The sequence below is a fragment of the Oreochromis niloticus genome, linkage group LG5 (genome assembly GCF_001858045.2).
Source record: "Oreochromis niloticus isolate F11D_XX linkage group LG5, O_niloticus_UMD_NMBU, whole genome shotgun sequence".
NCBI classification, from domain to species: domain Eukaryota; kingdom Metazoa; phylum Chordata; class Actinopteri; order Cichliformes; family Cichlidae; genus Oreochromis; species Oreochromis niloticus.
Genome location: NC_031970.2, coordinates 16,335,802 through 16,356,495, shown reverse-complemented (window position 1 = coordinate 16,356,495; position 20,694 = coordinate 16,335,802). Strand labels below are relative to the sequence as shown.

The following is a 20,694-nucleotide window of genomic DNA, read 5'->3' as shown; positions in this document are numbered from 1 at the left end:
AGATCATTAAATACAAGAAATTATAGATGACCAGGTGGTAAATCTTTGATCTGTGCAACACTGAGCAGTGCCAATCAGTCTGCTTGCATGCATTAGTGATTTCGTGCGTTTGCTTTTCAAAAGAAATAAAAAAAAGCTAGCGAGGAAGAAGAACTGTGCTTTGCTCTCTCTCCCCAAAGACGGGGGTCTAATCTCTCTTTGCTGAGTTAAAGAGCTTTGAGGAAGCCTGCCAACTCTGCTGCAGTGGGAGATCAAAGAACCAAGGTCACTGCCACTACAGGGACGTCTGAGGCGCCGCTGCCCCGACGCAAACCAGCAACACCACCTTCCTTAACTACCTGTCACATTTACACGACAGGAAAAAGCAGGGTAAAGAAGCGATTCATGTTTCTGCTTTGTTCACATTTGAGTCATGTTTGAGTAATGCTCAAAGGCTGGAAGTCTCTTGTTGGGAATGAGGCTAGAATTTGTTATCAGTCTACTCTTAACAGATGTGCAGCAGTCAAATTCAGATACAGCACAATGTGAAAATTTCAAAATGTGAGAGCCGTTTGTACTTTCAAAAGAGCTCATGGAAAAATTAAAAAATAAATAAATACTGGAACTAGAGCAAAATAACAAAACCCTATTTATAAATTGCAGTCATGTGACGGGACCCTGGAGACTCTTTTGAGCTTATTACAATCAGAATGATGCACAGCTACATAAATAAAACTACTTTGAGTGACTGTGCATGTATTTCTATAATCAAAACACAAGTTTGCACTATTTTCATCGCTATGTCAACATCAGAGTGTTAGTGCGCTAATAAAATAATAAGCAGAAATGTTACCCTGCCCAGTTCTTTGTCTTCCAGTGCCAGCACCCCTGTACTCTCTGTAAACAGCTTCACCTTGACAGCAGGCAAAGGGTGTGTAGTGGTGAAGTCACCTTGGGTCCCCCAGCTGAAAGAGACAACAAAAAACACTCTAGAGGTTAGTTTCCATGACACCACGGTGAGTCCGTGTCCCCATCAATTGTCATTTTTAATTGTTAGTCAGTCTGGGAGACAGATTTCACCTTAGTTGCAGTATTTTATATGTAAATTACACTGAAAATGTCAGTAAACAATTTCAAATTCAAATCAAACTGTTTTCAGATGCTTTTTGCTTTAATCAAATAAATTCAGCCGAGCCTCCTGGGACTGAAGCATACAATAGAGGGAAGACAATGCAATGTTTATGCACACAAACCCTCCAATCTTTTGTATCACAGGAGAAAGATAGAGGTGGTCTGATTGAAGGAATTAAAAAAACAAGGATTACGGCAAAGTCGCATGAACTTACAGTAAGTCAAAGTCAGGAAAAAACCAAACAAGATAGCAGACACAATTTATTTGTTCTGACTGTTGTTCTTTGTCAGCAATAAATAAATAAACAGTCAGAGACCAGAGAATAGTCAAAACCAATGTATCTTTTCTACTTGATTTTCGTGACTCAAAAGTAAGACAAGGCTCTTTACAATGCTTAAAATCTATATAGATACAAACTGCAATTGAGGGGCAATATTTTTGGTATTGAAGATTTCTCGAGTCGATTTGTAGTCTGTTTATATTGTGAGAAGTTGCCCCCAATGGAGTCCACGTGGAGAGCAAAACAGGAACTTCTAGCTGTCTTTAAAAAAAACAAAACTTGTCCTCATTCATATTTGTATTATAAATAATTCATCCATGGGAGGGACTGGAGCCAATGAGAGGCAGTAAACACTCTGGACAAGCTGTGAATCAATCTATAGTGCATCATGACTTGTTCCAGTCAGACTGGAATAGTCTGGTCACAATGAAAGTTGTATACTTTAAACACACTTTAATTTACTTCAGTATCTACTGGTATCAAAGGTGTCATTTAGTTACCACCATTTCTACCAGGACAGTAAGTAAACGGGCTACATATTAGCCCTAGACACTGGAATCATCTGATTTCCAGCATTTTCCATGTGTCCAATTATGAGCTGGATGTTTCATGCGTGTGCAACATTTGCAAAATGTGCACAGCAGCCAGGCAAATACTTTCACGCACACTTACAGCCATCACAGCCACACACTAACGTGCTATTAGTGTAGTAGCTCCTCACTGTAAGTGAAGACACAAAGTTCACCAAAGTAAACTGCAAAGGAACCACCAGACAAACATTTGTAACAACAAATCTAATTAGACCCGTAAATCACCCTCACCCAGCTGAACATGGACATTTTAAAGAAGCAACAAAGGCAAAGGGGCTTCAGCGATCCAGAGCTTACAGGCAGCCACGAGCCAGCAGCCTCAGTGTGAGCAGTAAAAGGATCAAAGCAGTATCAAGGAAAATGTCCTGTTATCTGGTGATACTTATACACATACTGGAAAATTATATAAGTGTCTGATATCTGTTTTGTTGCATAAATTCATTGCTCCTGCGATTGTTTGCTATGCTAAAATATGTCAGATAAAGGTGGCTGTACAGCAACTCATCTTCATTTAATAGAATAGAATAGAATAGAATAGAATTAATCCCTTGGGGACGTCCCCTCAGGGACATCTTTCCAAAAACAGCACTATATTTTCAGTTGTTTTATGGAGAAAATAATTTATTGCATTAAGAGAAAGTAGATGTTGTTTTGTATATGTTGTCATTTACAGCAAAGAAAGGCAAAAATGGCTATTGACAGGTCACACTTAGGAAAGTTGGGAATCAGCCAAGAAAATAGCCTAATACAAAGAGTGTTTTAAAATAGTAAGTATAGTTGAGGTTAACGCACCACGCTACATCTTAGGATATATATTTATATCTATAAATATCTAGTTTGCCATGTAGGCTTGAAACTCATTACTATCTGCAAATATGTTCAATTTACTAGCAAGGCACCATTTATCAATGAACTATGTCAGATCTAGGTCTGAGACTGTGCTTAGGGAAAGGCCTCACTGGTCAGATACCCCTGCTACCAAGCTGAGAAAGAAAGAAACAGGTTGAGGCGGGTTGGGGTAAATGAAAAGAAATATACATGTAAGTGTATTAGGTATGGTTCTGTTTCTGAACTTCTAAGTAACTATATCCAGCTAAAACTGGTTAGTGCATATATGCCCTAGAAGCCTACAGATGGATGTCCGGGTGTTGGAGGATCTGAAATAGCAGGAAGCAGTCCAGAGCGGCAAAAGCAGCTTGAAGCGATGTGGGGTTTTGCAGTGTTACTGTGTGTTTGGTACAGTATATGATGTGAGGAGTGAGAGTGAAGTCTTACAGCTCACTTCTGAAATAGCTCAGAGCTTTTGCTTCATTAGATATCTGTCAGTGACTCAACATATTTGCCTCAGGCTATGGCACTAGGATACTTCACCTGTATGTATTGTTTAATATACTAATTAGGCACCATGTTTTGACAGGTAAGGTAATGTATGAGACTGTATCTCTGATTCTGCAGAATTAGTTTTGAAATGTTTAGTTTAAACTGCCGTTCATGAGTGTGGCAATGTTTACAAGAGTGCAAAATATGAAGCTATCATTTAACAGCGAGCCATTAAAATCAAACTGGAATCTCACCAGCTTTGCCTTCACAAGCAAAATGAATGACAAGAAACAAAGTGGTTTGTTGTAATCATAGGACACAGCATATATGAACCTCTGTTACCTCTCATTGTCATCTATAGCTGCTAACATGCCAAAGCTGCCTGAAGCTTTAGCAATACAACATGAATGCCTCGCTCTAAGTTCTCACTCTGCAGCAAGACACGACGAACATGGTGTCAGTTTCCAGTCTAGAAAATGATTTTTTCTCATAAGCATTTCTAACATTCATAATTAATTGCCGCTTTATGTACACAAAGATGTTGCAGACACAGCATGTAGAGGAAGAGAAGAAGAGCTGCTGACTGACAGCGAGGAGTGACTGTGAGCTGCGTTGATTTCTGATGGAACCATTGTACCAGCATGAAGGTGACCTTGTGGCTTATTCTAAGGTCTATTAATGGACGTGCAAGTGCTACCCTCCTGCAATTTTTTTCCTACAAAAGATTATACAACTATGCGCCTGCTCAAATGGGTCAAATGAAAAAATCAACTACAGAATTACGAGAGAATTAAATGAATGTCAAAACATTTATCGGCTCATCTGAGTTAAATCAGAACCACGATAGTCAGTTGAATGTCAGTCTGAGCACATGGCTGCTGAACACATCCAATTATTGTATGCAAATATCCTGCAGCAGTCTGTACATTAACACATTTATCTCATGTAGGTCTTTGCAGGGTTTTTTGTGTATACTTGTGTGTACTGCATATAAGCAACCACACACGGTTGTGTTTTAGTCACTACAATAATTTCTGGGAGGCTTGCCCTAACCTAAAAGCAACTTTAATGTGTGGGTCCTCACAATATCTGTAAATAGCTTTATGTCCCCACAACATATGGAATATACTGGCATACACACACACACACACACACACACACACACACACACACACACACATACACACATTACCCTAGCCTTGTTCTCCTCTAATCCGTCCCCTCATTCATGTCCTTCCGTCTCTCTTCATAAAATGGCTCTTAAATTAAGGAGATCAGAGGAAGACATTTGGGCCTTAAAATAGCTCAGATTTGCATGAATGTTTCATGGACATTTCTCTTGTATCTTGTACTGTGCAGTACTGGTTAATTAGAGGAAAAAGGGTAGATATATTTAGCAGCGGATATATTTTTCATCATCACCGTCATTGTTGTTAATCGAGTCTAATGAACTGGTATAACAAGAAGGGAGGCAACGGAATGATTTAGGATATGTACAAACCGTGGGGAATTTCACAGAAGGGAACTATGTTATGTCATTTTGTATTTAACATGCTATGGGATTTTTACAACCCTCAACCAGTCAAAAACGTTGGTTTCAGCTGTAGATCATAGCTTACTCCAGCAGCTTTAATAATAAAGATCTGTGCTGTCCCATGAGTCTAGAGATTTACTGTTGAGACAAATTTTCATAAAACCCACTTTTATTAAAGGTAGAACATGCAGGAGGTTCTATATGTGTAGACTTATACAAAAGCGACCCCTTCCTCCACCCAGACAAAATCATTACTAACAGGTCACTAGAAGTGTGTGGTCTTAAACACTGATCAGCAACAGCACCTCTGATACTTTCAGTTCAAATTTAAAATCAAAGAGAAACACAGCATTTCTGCTTTTACTTACTCTGGAAAAATTATGGGATACACAGCTGTGCCTACATACACCTTTGTCCCAACTATCCATCATACATAATGATGTCAACATGAATATATAGCATCTATAGTATGCAGATTGAATTTAATATAAATCTAATAAACATAATAATATTATTTCAGTACATCAATAATATAATGGGCTAAAAAAAAATGCCTTGTTTGGGAAGCTACTGAAAATCCCCCCGATCCATCAACAGAGTGCAGCCTGCCACTAGGCAAGTCCACTCACTCTCAACTCCACTCGCTCAGTCTGGCTTGAATGACACCATTTAAACAAACTACTGAATACAAAGAAAGATAATCAATAAAAATGAAGAGGAGGTCATTTCCCTATTTCTTTTGTCTATCTGGGAGTGACAAAAGAAAAAGATGAAAGAAGAGGAAAAGGAGAAAAAGGTAAGGCAATTCTGAATGGCATAGATAATAATGAGTAGATAGATAATTTATAACATAATGAGAATTTTTGCCTAGGGCTCCCACAGACTCTAGGCTTGCTGCTGCCCATCAATCCCGATGAGCGTCATCCAAAACATAAGCGGTATGCATCGAAGCATAATGTGAATGCCAGGATACAGTGTTTCCCTGTTCCACTGTTTATTTTCTAAATGTGCAGTCCCCCTCCCCAAGTGTACAGAGTCTGAAGACGACTTCATTAAAATTGCTAGACAAGCCAGTCTCTGCTCTGCTTTCACACAAAGTCTAGTTATTGAGAATCTTTTTCACAGGGTTATGTAAAGGTTGTGTGTGCTTTAAAAATGACTGCAATGAATAAAAGAATATCAAAAAATATGTTTAAAAATATATCTCTTGTTCTCGCTATTGATGTTTCCACTTCTCGTTCGGTTTCCATCTTCCTCAACTGCTGTTCACTTTCTCTCTCTCTGTCTCACTGAGCCAGGAACGAAAGCCTAAGTTTGAATGTTGTATTTCTAGATAATACCCCGACAACTGCTGCAAATCATATCATAATCATTAAGTGCAGGTATTTTCCATATATATGTGTTTGAGATCTGAATTTCCTGCCCTGGTCCAAAAAAAGGAAAAAAGGTTTCAAATAAGAAAATAAGCAAACTCGTGTTTTGGTGAACTTCACAGAGCTTTTCCATTTCCTTTAAATGCAGTCATTTACATACAAAGTGCCTGTGAAAGAGAATGAGGAACACTAGAGAGAACACCAAGAAGCCACTGGGTTGTGGGAGAGTTTAACAGCACACATTTAGAGTATTTTTCTCAGAGCCAGTTAATTTCTCAAAGTGTGGTTCGGCATGGATCTTACATTACACTTTGTGTTACCATTACATAGTTTTGATTGCAAAGCTCAAAACCACTGATGGCTTATCTAAAGGAAACAACAATAATCAATTATTAACACTTCATTAACATTCATCTTCCATTAAACCAGAGGTTTGTCTTCAGAGAATCCTCAGTAGGCATCAGTGCCTACGCTCTACTGATTTGAGTTACATTATTAAGGTATTTATCATTCACATATATGCATGTGGAAAACCATGCAGGTGCATGCTAAGGCTCTTACGTTGGCTTGGATGCCTCTGCCTGGTCAGTCTGGAGTTTCTCGCCTCCCTCCACCTCCATGGTGCAGTAAACAATCCTGTTTGGAGCCAGTGATTTCAAGCCCTGCACTTCCATGATCACCACCTGGGAAGCACAGACACCTCAGTGGAGGTTACTGATGTAAAGTGATTTATCTCTAAACGGAGTTTAAAAAGTCAGCATCTTATGAGAAGCTAGCAGTTAGGCAGTAATTTTTCGAAACAGTATGCCAGCCACAGAGACGATTTAAGCTTACGGCCAGTGCCCTCATTGTACAAAAATGTAGATTGTAGTTGATTTTTTTTTTTTTACTGGAACAGCCTGAAATAATTTCAGATTTCCTTCCAGTGAAGTATAACTCTTTATCTTCGAAAGTGCTAGTAGGAATAATCTGTCACATCAGGTCTTATATTCACTCTTTAATAACTCTGAACACAATATAGCGATAACACTGCCAGAGGTAACTCTTAAATTGTAACCATGAATTTCAAATGGGAGAGCCAAAGGCAGAAATATGTGCTGGCAAGACAAGAGTTTACTTTGAGCAAAAGAATTTTTTAACTTTCCTGTATATTATGCTGTTTGTTATCTAGTCATCTTGCATATTTTGTTTTTCGGGGGGGGTATGTGCACTCAAAAAATTAAAGGAACACTTAGAAAATGCATCAGATCTCAATGACAGAAATATCATGCTAGATATCTTTACTGATATGAAACTGGATAACGTGTTGTGAGGAAAAGGATGCTACATGGTTTGATGGAAATGGAAATGATCAACAAAGCGTTGAATTTAAAAACACCCAATAACCAAAGCCAAAAATGCTGCAGCAGGCTAATCCATTTTGCTCAAATTTCATTGCAGCATCAACATGATAGTTTGCATGGCCTAACAACATTGCGGCATGCTCCTAAACAACGGACGGTTTCCCGGGGGATCTGATCCGAGATCTGGGATGTTTAATTCTGGAGGAGCTGGACTACCTGTGCAACCTCCATAGGGTCCAGGTATCGCCTCATGCTGCCAGTTGTGACACTAGCCTTAAATGCAAAACTAGGAAATAAACTGTTAGAAAACAAGAGGAGGGAACATATAGGTGTCCTCCACCTATATAAGCAGTCCTCATTCGGGGGTTGCCTGATAGTTGACCCTCCAGTGCAATTTCATTAACACCAAAGCAGCTGAAACTGATTAACAACCCCCTCTGCTACTTAACTGATCAGATCAATATTCCAGAAATGTAATTGACTTGATGATGTACTCTGATTAAAAGGTGTTCCTATAATTTTTTTGAACAGTGCATGAAAATCTTAACAGTAAAATCATGCTGCTCTTTCTATGTACTCAACGCAGGAATCAAGTGACTTGTTGTGTATCACAAGTGATTCCACCTCGAGTCTCTGAAGAGGTGAATTCTTTCAGCGCTCGGAAATAAACTTGGTGCTTTACCAAAGACCTATCACAGTGCCACCTCACATAAAAACACATACTTCTTTTGCTACTGTGCAAATAATTTCAGACTTCAATCTCCAGAGTGGTGTGCCAAATTGTTTGTGAGCAAACAGAAAAAGCAGGGTCTTATTCTTCTGCACATTATGTACTTCCTGATTCCGAAATAGCACAGCATCATAAGAAGTGAGGTGCGATTGCTCCCTGTTCCATGGTAATAGCTCATCTCAGACAAGCCGATAACAAGATGACTCACATTTCCCGTTAAGGAGCAGGTAAAAGGGGTTTTTTGTGCGTATGTGTTTATGCCAGTCTGTTCTTCGCACGGCATCTGTTCAGTCCCCTGAACAGGTCTGCTGTGTGTTTCTATACTTAGTCTCAAGTAGCTGATAAAAGTTCTGAATTAAAAGTTATGTTGTAGACAGATGCAATTTTGCATTTAAATGCCAGTTGGCTATATTTGGAAATTCAGAAAAAGGCAGTTCTGTGAAAAGGATTTAATCCATTTCACAATACCATCATCGAGGTGTCTGATTAGTCCTAGACTCATTCTGACATTCATAAAGAGCCGGCTCGAAAAGGAAGAAGATACAAGGACGTCTCTGAAAGAGAAGTGAGGTGCGTCTCTGAAAGAGACGTCCTTGTATCTAATTCAACAGGCTATTACCTGCTGTATTCTCACATTAGCACAATCAGATGTCACACTGACTTAATAACAAGTAAATTAAAGACTATTTAATGTCTGAGCCAGCTGCATCAGACACTTGTGTTCTCACATGCATCTCCGTAGGGTCTATCCCTAAACCTTTCTCAAAGTCTAGAACGTTTTAGGGATGCAGTGAATGTGTGAAAATAGTTTATTTTCTGTAAATACCCTTACTTCTTTTGAGTGCCTGAAACATTTGTACAGTACTCCATCTCAAAACCACCAAAACTTTGCAATGCTTGTGATTTTCACATATCGATCATCATACACTCATATCTAGTATCTAATTACCTCTAAAGTAAAGGACAGGACCACATCAGATTTGGACAGCGTGTTCTCGTCCTCTTGGCCCATATCAATGATAGAGGTATTGTGTCCCCGCTTCAGCTTCTGGAGTTTAAACTCCCCGCCCTTAGACACAGGCATGCTCTCCAAGTTGGCCATCAGCTGATTCACCGAAGACTTGAGTTCCTCGATGAACATGGCCTCCATCTCTTTAGATACAAATTTGGGGAACTTTCCACCCTGTTGACAAAAATATAAAAAGGCTCTGAAGAGAACTACAAGTCGGGTAAAATAAAAATGATACAAATATCAAAGAAAGGTTAATTTATCTCAGTTTAATTAGTTTCCTATAGCAATGCTAATTATGTGTAAAGTAAATACAGTAACATTTGTAAATACTGCCCATACACTACTCTCTTCCACTACGATGTTTATAAAAGTTACACCATATTGGCAACATATTAACTATATAACAAAGCATGAGTTCCCCCGCTGAGTCTGACTCACTCTGGCAATCTGGTCTGCCATCTGAAGACGACCATCCAGCTCTCGTCTGATCTGTGCAGCCTGCTCATCCAGGTTGTCCAGCTATTGGTAACCAGAGAAAAGCAAGTCAGTTGAATCCCACTAGGTACTGCAAAGCTTTAAATGTGAAATATTATCATTATTGTTACTGTTAATAATGACTTGCTTAGGTTGCATAGGAATATAGGTATTTAGCCAGTTTTGTTGGAAAGTCATGACAACTGACATGGCACGTATGCTCATGAGCAACCAGCAGGACGTGCACGGCATATTGCTCTTATTGTATACAGCCAGTTAACAGTTGGTGGTGGTAATACACAGAGAACTGTAGTAAACACAATGACAAGTAACACAATTAATTTGATATGTTTATCAGACCTTGAGGGCACATGGCCTAAGGAAACAATCAACACTGATACAGCAGAAACATATATTTCTCATTTCACACACTCTTCCTCCATGTCACGAGCTGCCACATATCCTGCAATGTAATTTGGGCCACAACAGTTCAGTGAGACAGACGGGTTTCTTGTCTTAGAAGCAAGTAATTCCACCTTGAACTGCTTTGCCTTAGACAGAAAATATGAGCAGGTTACAGAGATCTGGTAAGCTCCCCAGATTTTTAGTTTTAATTTTATTATTAAACTTTCAGATTTTCACTTCAGGAACAACTGATGCTGAGTCAAGTGACATGGCCCGAGGTCTTAGGCTGGTCTTATGCTCCCTGTGGAGTCACATAAGGCGTTGCTTTCAGTGACTCAATTTGAGTGAATGAACTGTGAGGCTGTAGACTTGGGACTTGGACTCACGTCGCACTGGATTCACAAACATAAGGACAGTCAACTTGGCTTGGTGTTGCTAAAATACTTAAAAAAAACACTCTACTGAATGTGGTTTTGTCTTTGAGCTCTGTCAAGCTGTCATAAATAATTAATGACATAACAAAGATGTGGGCAACATCGGCTCACGCACACTTTCAGCTGCGGATGCTGGAAGTGGAACAAAGAAAACTCTAAACTTAGATAATTAAATTTAAGGTACTGGATAATTATTGAGAGGCCAATTTTTTTTTTTAGCAAGTATCTAATTTATCACAAGAAACAGAATATAAATAAAGTAAAAGTAGTAAACAAAAAAGCTACTATTACTAAAAAATACTGTGACACTGGTGAAGCTGTTGTTTATTGTAAATGGTACATAGCTTGGTTCTTATACAGCGCCTTTCTACTCTACCTGAGCAATCGAAGACCTTTATACAACATGCACATGCCTCATTCACATCCATTCAAGCTAGCACTTTTTTCTACACCTAAGTGCTTTCTAACATTTACACACATTCATGCTCTGATGGATGCATCGGAGAGCAGCCAGTATCTTGCCCAAGGATATTTGGCATGCCGACTGGAGCAAGGGATCGGACCGTCAACCTTCCGATTACTAGTTTAACTAGTTTATGGGAATACAGCAAAACAACTGTGCGTGGGCGCTCATTTGGTTACAATTAGCTGTTCGGGGCAATCGTTTTTATTTTTGTTTATTAATTTAATTTTTTCCATTATGACACACATCCTTTGCTATTACTGCTCAGCCCACTCTCAGTACATCTGATGATAATGACGCATCCATTTTCTTAAACACTGATTCAATTCAGGATCATAAAGGGGCAGGAGGGTATCTCAGAATTGCTCCCTGAACAGGTGACAAGTGTATCACAAGGCTAACACAGAGATGCTAACATTAACACCTACGGCCAATTTAGAATCATCAGTTAACATAACAAGCATGTGGGAGGGGGACACCCACCCCGGCTGTCCACTGCATTAAAACTCCAGGAACGTCCTGCTATAAAGTGACAGCACTAACCACTGCACCACTGTGCCATCTTTAATAATGAATTACCAAAATCAGTAAGCTGTTGCTTTCTATTGTTCTGGCATCCCATTTGTTTAATTGAGTGCTTTCACTGTTATCACAGGTTCATTCACATTACAGCTTTTGGTGTAGATGTGCCGTGGTCAAGCTGCACATTTCAAGCAGCTGATCTTAAACTGATGCCTCGGGAAAGACTAAGCTGGGTGGGCCATGACAACAACAGTGAGAAAGAACAGCTCTGTCTTGAAATGAGACATCCAGAACATTTTTCGGTGCGCAGGATCAAAACGAGAGATAACGCAACTCATTTACAATATTTGAAAAGTGCCTCGACTGGACAACATTAGATGCAGGCCTGACATCTGTTAGCCTAAAATTTGCCCCAGAGTAATGATAAGCAGAGAAATCTGCGTCTTTCTTACATCAATAATGAATGAGAGTTTTATATTAGCTGACACAAGAATATAGTGGAAATGGCTGATGTCTTTTTCATGCACGGTGCTTCTGCATGTTTCACTCCTTCAGTTATTCTCTCAGCCAAAATGTCTCATTCTTGTCAGATTTGATGTTGTGACTCACCAGTCAGCACCGTTCCCACTATGAGGTCTGGAGCCTAACTGAGATGGGGTGTTTTTTGCAGCACAGTTGCACCTGGGGAGCCACAAACCTCTCCACCCAGCGGTGTGGTGTGCGTGAGTTTTACAGTGAAAAACAAAAATCAGCCCCGTCTCACCATGGCGCTGTTAAACTGTAAAATTCTTGAGTTTTACATGAGCATTAAAACTGGTGGGAAAATGTGACGCTACAGTTCTTGTGGCACACACGTACTGTATCAGTTTGTGTTGACAGTGGATTCAAGAGAAAGTAAATCTCTAGAATAAAAATAGTTCAGTTTGCCAAAGGAATATACAGTACAATGGACTGTCGACAAAAACATTGCAAAATTGTAGAAGAAACCTGTGATCTCTAATATTTCAATGCACAGCAGAAGGAGGAGCAGGAGCTGCACTAAAAGTTCTTTAAAATATTTTATATTTCTCACTTTCTATGAATAAACAATCATTCAATTATTTGAAAATGTGGCAATATTTTTTCCAGCTATAAGTCACTTACTGGGTTAAGTGACTTTCAATATGACAAGCCTGGAAATAACATGAAATATTGCCCCAACAGAAGCAGGATACCATAAAATATGCGACGCATATAGCATGGTGTTCTTGAGAGGGGTAATGTATCACAGTCAATTTTTGATTTTATCACTAACAGCCACTTGGTCTCACCAGCTGAGCTCCTGATTCTATTTGTGATAACAGTGCTTTAAACTCCTCTGGTCTCCTGCTAATGGGATGCGTGCCAGACCTGACCTCTCTGTGCCTTATGGTATTTCACTCACTTATATTACATTAACAGGCCTTGTCTTTCAGGCTTTGCCATATTGATTCTTCGCCCCTTCCAGCAATCCTTTTTAAGAGAGAATGAGGTGAAGTCACGGTGCAGCCATTAGAAGCAGGGGAGGGGTGTAGTAAGTAACACACAGGAGGGAAAAGACTGACACAGACACCCTTGGTCACGGTCTGTACATTGAAAAAAAGGCAATAAATTTTAGAAGCTCAGTCATGCAATTAATGGAATATTGTTTTCATTACTGAAATGTGTTATCAGTTTGTAATATATTCAGATGTGTGAACTGTCAAGTGTGGTGTGCTACCAGTGTTGGCCACTGAACAGCCACCCTACTACATAACCCAGAGTTCCTGTTTAGTAGAGCACATAATCAGACTTTGCCACCAGCTGCAGCAGAATGTCTGCATTAGAAGCACAGCAGTACTCTGCCACGCTGAGACTCTTAAATGATGGTGAGCATCCTGTGGCAGGAAATATCATGAACCAGAGTATTATTTTCATTGTCCAAGAGCAAAAAAACCCCCCAAAAACAGATTTATCCACAGCCACAGCTCTGAATGATCCTATATGCGTTCCTTTCCCTTCTGCTGCTGGTCTTGTGCTGCCTGTCAAAACGCTCAGAGATCTGGGTACTGTTGGACTGCGGTGCAAGCGACATCTGATTCTTGCAATCCCAAAAGAACAGCCTGGAAATTCAGCAGCTCAGCCTGTCAGTGTCTGACGCTGCATTTTTATTGTATGTGTGCTGTGTGCTTTCCCCCTCCTGCTAAACCCAGAGAATACGACAGACCTAAACCCATATGTCAAGGAAATATCTCTTCACAGGAAAATCTTTTATAAGTGAAATTGAACAAGGCATTAGCAGATACGTTTTTTCATCACAGATATGTGTAAATTGCAGTTCATCTGCAAAATTGCTAACATGGAAAGAGCACGTGAAGCTAACGGATGTAATGTGAAGGGGGGGATGGGGTCGCATTTCTTCTATTACTGCCATCTCTGCCCTGACAGCTTTGAAAAGGAAAGACAGTGCTTGCTGTGAAAGGGGAGGAGAGCTGATGGAACTAACAGCCACCACCTACTGAGGCCCACAGCACCCCAATCTTATCAGGCCTACAACTGCTGAAAGGTCACTATTGTCAGTGGCTCTCAGGGACAATATAGGTGGACAGGTAATCTCATATAAATAAGACTGGCTAAAAGGTAAATTTCTGTCTATGTTACAGCACCATTGCAGCTAAATAAAGGTGACACTTCCTCAGTGTTAGCTAGGCTGACAGCAGGTTAAAGGTGACAGAGCAGAAGCAGGCGGGTAGTTAACAGCTCAGCTGATAACACATTCCCAGGTGGATGCTGGGACATGAGCAGCAGCCTGTAAACATTGCCAGAGGCAGATTCTTATAAAGACCAAAGACAGGGTGGGCAGGGCTAGATCGGAGCTAGATGGGACCTGCAGGACTAAAGCTGTCCTATATTTAGAACTGCTGCTGTGTGCATCAATGTGTTTGTGCTTTATGTGTGTTAATCTGCACGATGTGAGAAAAGGCTGTGCTTATTTGAGTGCACCATCGTGCAAGGTACCCCAATTAGAAAATGTAATTGCAACTGCATTTTTTTAAAGAACAGCCATCTCATTTCTGCACATCTTCAACACAGGGCTCCAAATGTGCCTTGTTCCTAAAACCTAGGGACACCTCAAAACAGGAAGTACGCATGAATTATATTCACCCTGAGTCCTAAAAAATGATTTGAGTTATTAGAGATAGACTTGTATACAAATACAAATTCACATCAATGGGCTCCCGCTTACAGCACTTGACAACACATAAGATATGTTATGTTACTCTTAATATATGAGTGTTTAAGATTGTTACTCTACCTTTCAGAAGTCTTGTTAAGAGCCTTGAACTCAAAGCATTGCACAGACTGTAAAATGATTTTATCGGAAGCTGTTCGACATGTGGATTAATCTGTTTTCAAACCTGCTGCATGATCTTTTTAAAGCAGGTCCAGCCTATTAAACATTGTGATGGGCATAGCTTTTTTGATCTTTATAGCTGACCTATAATAACTGTGTGTGTGTACTCTATATGAAACAATGGTGGAAAAGTTGGGAATTGGGCTTTTTGGCAAAAGCTTCCTAGAGCTAGAGTGAACCCCATTAGAAGCAGGCAAAGCTGGTGCTCAAGCACAGCAACGCTGTAGCCAAAGTGTGCCGTGAAACAAGGGCAGTCTGTCTCAGAGATAAAGACTTGTGTTGCCTGAGAAACTATCAGCAAGAGTAGGCGGGAAGGTCATCACTCAGACAAGGGAAGGACAAAAGCTGAGATCGGAGAGAGCTGAGCTACGGCAGATGGAGACCTTCAGAAAAAACTTCACTATCAGGGTTTCCTAATATGTTTTGCAACCTCCAGAGAATATGGGATGGAACAGTATGGTAGATCTTTGAATGCAAGACGCTGAAGTAAACTGAGCTTGGATTCAATGCAATCTGTGGCTAGAAGGCCAAAATAGGCTACAGAGCCACATCAATATCAAGGCTATTCTGTAAGATGGAAGTGTGAGAGAGGGCCCATCAACATGCAAAAGCCTCCCCGGTTAGTGAGTGAGATAAAGAGAAACGACTCCACATGGGTTTCCAAGTACTGATTTCTGCTTATGGGTAAAGCTGGGATGCTCAAATGCATCAAAGCACAGAGGAAAAACAAGAAGATGTCACGACTCACTTGGTGTTCCCACAGAGTGTTGGCACCACGTCTTAAGGACTGGACTTAGGGAATATTACCAGCTAGGACTATACAATAGTCTATTAGCACACTTTTCAGGAAAAGAGGTTGTTATTTTGCTGCGATAATGGAGATTCTGAAAACATGGAAATTGTTTGTTTTATAGTTTTCCCATATAATAAATATTGTCTGTATTCCATCCATATATCAAGCTTCACAATTCATTTCAGCATCACTGCTTTTTCAGCTAAGAGGTGGCTTGCCAGGCATAGCAAATGCTTTCATCCTCTCCCAATCCTGTGTGCAGTGAAGAGGCTCCATTACGCCATTATATCAGCTACAGGCTAAACCAGGAAGAGCTCAGGCCTCATTTCCCAACTAACAGTTGCTGACATAACAAATTTGAGGGAAAAAGGAGGGAGCTCCTTTAAAAACCTGTCAAAGGCAAACTGATTGGAATATCATCTTTCGCTCTGGGTGGGTGTCTACAGGCCATGATTTACAATTCTTCAGGGGGGAAAGTTTCATTTTGTTTGTGCTTTTCTTCTTATTCCCAGGCTTAGGTAATTTAATCAGTCGCTCGAGATTAGAGAATCATTTCACTAAGTGAGAGCCCATTGATGTGAATAAATATCAGTGATTAAAACAACTCAGAATGAGAATCTGCGAGCAGTGGTAGCATTAGTCAGCTAATTACTTCAGTTCCTTCAGCATCTAGGTTCCCACCTAGCTCTACAAGAGAGTAAGAACTTTACCGAGCAGTTGTTGACCTGAAAGCATGCATAATGCCATTCCTTCACTGCTCACTTCTCCCGAGGTGAGTGCAAGAGAAGTGAATATCATGCCATTAACAAAAATGCATCAGCCGCTAGCAATGGTTACAAAATTTCCTGTTGTTAGCTGCAAGAGCAAGCACAAATGCTTATGGGTTGGTTTGATTTTTTTGTTTGCTTGTTTCTGTGTTTTAAATTGTGTTGTAGTTTACACTATCAGCTACTTGTCATAAGGACCGAAGCTAAAGAATGTACTGCCGAGGACAGAGACGGAAACCTATAAAAAAGTAAAAATCAATTCATCAGTTTAAGTCTGCATTTTATTTTCACTGCTGCTGCCAGACAGTTCTTCCTGATGGATAACGGATTGTAAAAAGCACCAGACTCTTTTTTACAAAAGCTATAATTTTACCTTGCAGACCACAGGAGCTGCTGGACTGCTGCTTTAAAGCAGTGTGTTTCTGAATTTGTGTTACTTCCATCATTTTAACTAATACCGTAAAAAAAAAATCAGTCACACAATCCGACTAATAGCAATAAAAGCAGGCATCAACTCTTGAGCTAATAAAAAGAAAGAAAAAAAAACTGCCAAAAGCTGTAATGGCCACTTAAAGTGGGTTTTCTCTGATTTAGGCTTCTGCAGTCAGTCCTTGTAGAGCCTACATTACAATGTAACCTACATAATTGGCTGAACTTGTTACCAGCTTTCATGCGTGTCTTGTTTTATGTGTTAGTTACCTTGTTGATTTGTCACATATAAAAGAAGGCGGTGACAAGGTGACAGTTACATTTCAAGAGAGGCGCACATCAGATTATGGTGTAAGTTACGCCATAGGGTTTTAGAAGGGGTTATAACATCCCTGTAGAATTAACATCCAAGTATAAATCTGCATGCTAGGTGCCCAGGTTAAACTTCACAATAGCACATAGCAATTTTTGTCTATAAAGCTAACCATAACAACCACAACAACTGTATATTGGCTACAAAAGGAGTTCAAATTTTGTAAAGGCCTAATCTTTGCATTATTCGGAGTGTCGTGGTTTGGACTGACTGGCTGATAATGGAACAAGTGAGTGCTAACAGTAGCTGTCTTCTTGGCTTCACCTCAGCTAATTTGAGTCATGAAATTTGGACCAAATTCATCCTTGTTTGTAGTCTTAATGGCTTTTGGAACATTTTTATTGCAATTATCTGACCAAAAATACAGACAGCCGTCATGAAAGTCTGTTCACCAGTTTTGGTTAGTGAAATTTGAGTATTTTATTTGCTACTGAATGCTAATTGGGAGGTGCCTGAGTCTATTGTTTACAGTCTACTGATGAAACTTAAGTTTCAGTAAGTTAGCTAATAACTTAGCACTCCATCAATCATACAAATAAGGTCACGCAAAAAGCGATTATAACAGCAGTAAAAAGCTCTTCTGTCGCAGGTTAACCAATGCTCACAAAACTCTCAACATTTATACATAAAAAGCTTTAAAACTGGTTTCTCACATTACTGTTTTACTCAAGAAAAACCCAATACAAACATATTTTTCTATAAACGCTATCATATGAAGAATTACAAGTGGACACAGACTTCAACATAGATTAGACTAATTATGACTTTTCAGTGTAGACACCAAGCATTTTTAAGCTATTTGGTCATGCTTGGTGTCACTGCAGATAAATAAATGTGCAGCCATTAGTCAGTAGACCATGCTCAGAGTTTGGCTGGCGCAGCAGCTGGCCGTACACGTCTAATCAGTCTGTTAGTCATTTCCAGGGGCTGCTCTTACTTTAACACTAGACAGAAATAGACCAGTGTTTCCTTTGACTAGTTGAATGTAAGTGCAAAAAAATATAAATCCCCAGTGATAACAGCTAAAAAATGATGGCCTCTGAATCCCAGCCAATCCATGAAAACCTTTCATCAAATCCCAGCAGCCCTGAGCCATGCAGACTGGATTGCTGCATTTCCTTTTAGTGCGGATTTTATCATGTACTAGAGGACAGTATGCAGCAGCTGGTTGCTTACTGAGAGATGCTCCAAGTCACCAATAGTACAGTCAAATACATTTATTACAGCGGCAAAAGAAATGAAACAAGATGCCAAGAACACCTGGAAAAACAGTTACAGTGAAAACAGATATAAAAACGAATGCTCTTATTCAGATTTTGCATCTTTCACTCACGAGGAGACACATAAATGACCAACGTACCTGCAACTGCAATGCAAAGGTGTAGAAATACAATTATGCACCATGTGTATTTGTATTTGTACATTTATACTGGTGTAATGTTAATTCTTGATCTGCATTGTTCAAGCTAGGTTCTGTTTGAAGAAATTGTATGTTTTGCATGCAAATTTGTGACCCTATACCATCAGCTCTGCTGCCAGAGTATAAAAAAGTAGGTTAAGCATCTTCAAAGGCTTGGGAGGAAAAACACACTGAATATGAGTCCTATAGCAATGTATTGCTCATAAGCAATACACAGGTGCAGAACACAGCCTATATAGTTTGTTTCCATCTGAGACATTTCAATAATACTAAACTAATTTAATTAGCTTACTAGCATCTCATGCCATCTGCTTGTATTTTAGCAGCTGTTGAAGGTAGAATGACACCTGATCCAAATTAGCTAAGTGCTTTAAAAACTAAATTGCCTCCCATAAGATGTGTTCATTAGAACTAAATGAAATTATTGAGTGGCCAGATACAAAGGTGTCAGAGGTTTCCTCCAAATCCTCCCAAATCACAAAGAAAGGCAACATTAACAGTGCTTTTAGCTTTCTCATAGTGAGCAGTAAAGACAGCAAGGGAAGGAGAGTTATGTCTGACACAAGCACCCAAGTGTCCACTTTTATCCACCAGCAATCACAATATATCTCCACTACAATGGAGCATTGCTTGTCTGGTATCAAGGGATATATGTCAAAGAGACTAATTTGCTTTTATAATATCTCCATTTAACACTAGCGCTAACAGTTCCATATGGGACAAATATTTATAACTCTAAATGCACCTACAGTCATAAATGTGCCACTGTTATTATTAATAATCTATGAACAAATTATCTGGTTCACACCCTGCAAAAAGGCAACTAGCCTGTGGTATTATAAGGATAAAAGATTTGTGTGTTGTTGTTGTGTTCTAACCACAGCACAGACAGGAGAACCGAGAAGTTGTGGCGTATAGCTGCAAATGGGAAAAAAAAGGTGAAGAAATAAACTTGCAGCATTAAAATAAACACAAAGGAGGGATCTAATAAACCACAGTAACAGTTTGCACTGTGCATAATGTTAAACAGTAAGTCTTATTAAGGAATTAGAAGTCAGTGGACTATGCTCAGAGGTTGGCATTTCCCAACTTGGGACAGAATATGCATGTATTTCAGTCACCATGTGTCACACAGGTGTGATGCCTTACCTGGCAGGCTTGATAAAGCAGCTGATGCTCAAACTTTTTGATGCCGAGGATATTCTGAAACATCTCGTACAGCTGGTCCTTGCTGAGGATCAGCTCAGAAGCCGCGCTGGCAGTCATGCGTTGCTGCGCCTTCCGCGGATCCTCATCGCCACGGTAGATGGTGTCAAACTTGGCCATCCAGGAGCTGAGCACCGTCTCTTTGCTCAGACCGTCGATCTCCGGAAGGCTGCGCACGCGCTTCTCGATGTGCCTCTTGAACACTTCCCTGAAATCGTTGGCTGAGAAGCCACCACTCTGGACCATCTTTGCCACACGGTCGCTCTTAAGAAATACCTACATTGTGAAAGTCCAGCATCAATAGTTGCAGCTGAGTATGAGATGCATTTAAAAAAAATATGTTATTATTTTAAAATGATGATCAGTAATTATATGGTAGCTCTGCTGTCACACTCGGCTTCAAACAGTAAATATCTGTCTTCAACAGCAAAACAAAACCATTAAACTGAATAATAACTTTGGAGTGAAAAATCAGAGCATGTATGCATTTGCTGTGACTCAAGACAGGCATTCTGTGTGCAGCTAATGACAGCCTAACAGGGAGACATCCAGACAAGGCAATATTGTCACTGCATCAAGTGAAGCAATTATCAAAGATGACTGCTTTGTTATTTTGACAGTCAAATTTTGTTCTTAGCATTCATTATGACTCAAAGCAGTGACTACTGTGCTGAAACACCAGAGTGCAGCGGTAAATTACTCG

At 39.8% G+C, this 20,694-nt stretch overlaps 1 protein-coding gene across 15 annotated transcripts in view; it reads right to left on the bottom strand.

Moving 5' to 3' along the window:
* The window catches only part of cadpsb (Ca2+-dependent activator protein for secretion b), a 67,516-nt gene that overhangs the window by 29,072 nt on the left and 17,750 nt on the right, over positions 1-20,694 (bottom strand). For all 15 annotated transcript variants that reach the window (XM_025907209.1, XM_025907210.1, XM_005453558.4 and 12 more), the window contains exons 3-7: positions 19,935-20,267; positions 9,732-9,812; positions 9,231-9,464; positions 6,770-6,891; positions 833-944 (exon numbers count right to left, since the gene is read on the bottom strand). In XM_025907209.1, the coding sequence (XP_025762994.1) occupies positions 833-944; positions 6,770-6,891; positions 9,231-9,464; positions 9,732-9,812; positions 19,935-20,267 (882 nt within the window). The remainder of the gene's footprint in view (positions 1-832; positions 945-6,769; positions 6,892-9,230; positions 9,465-9,731; positions 9,813-19,934; positions 20,268-20,694) is intronic.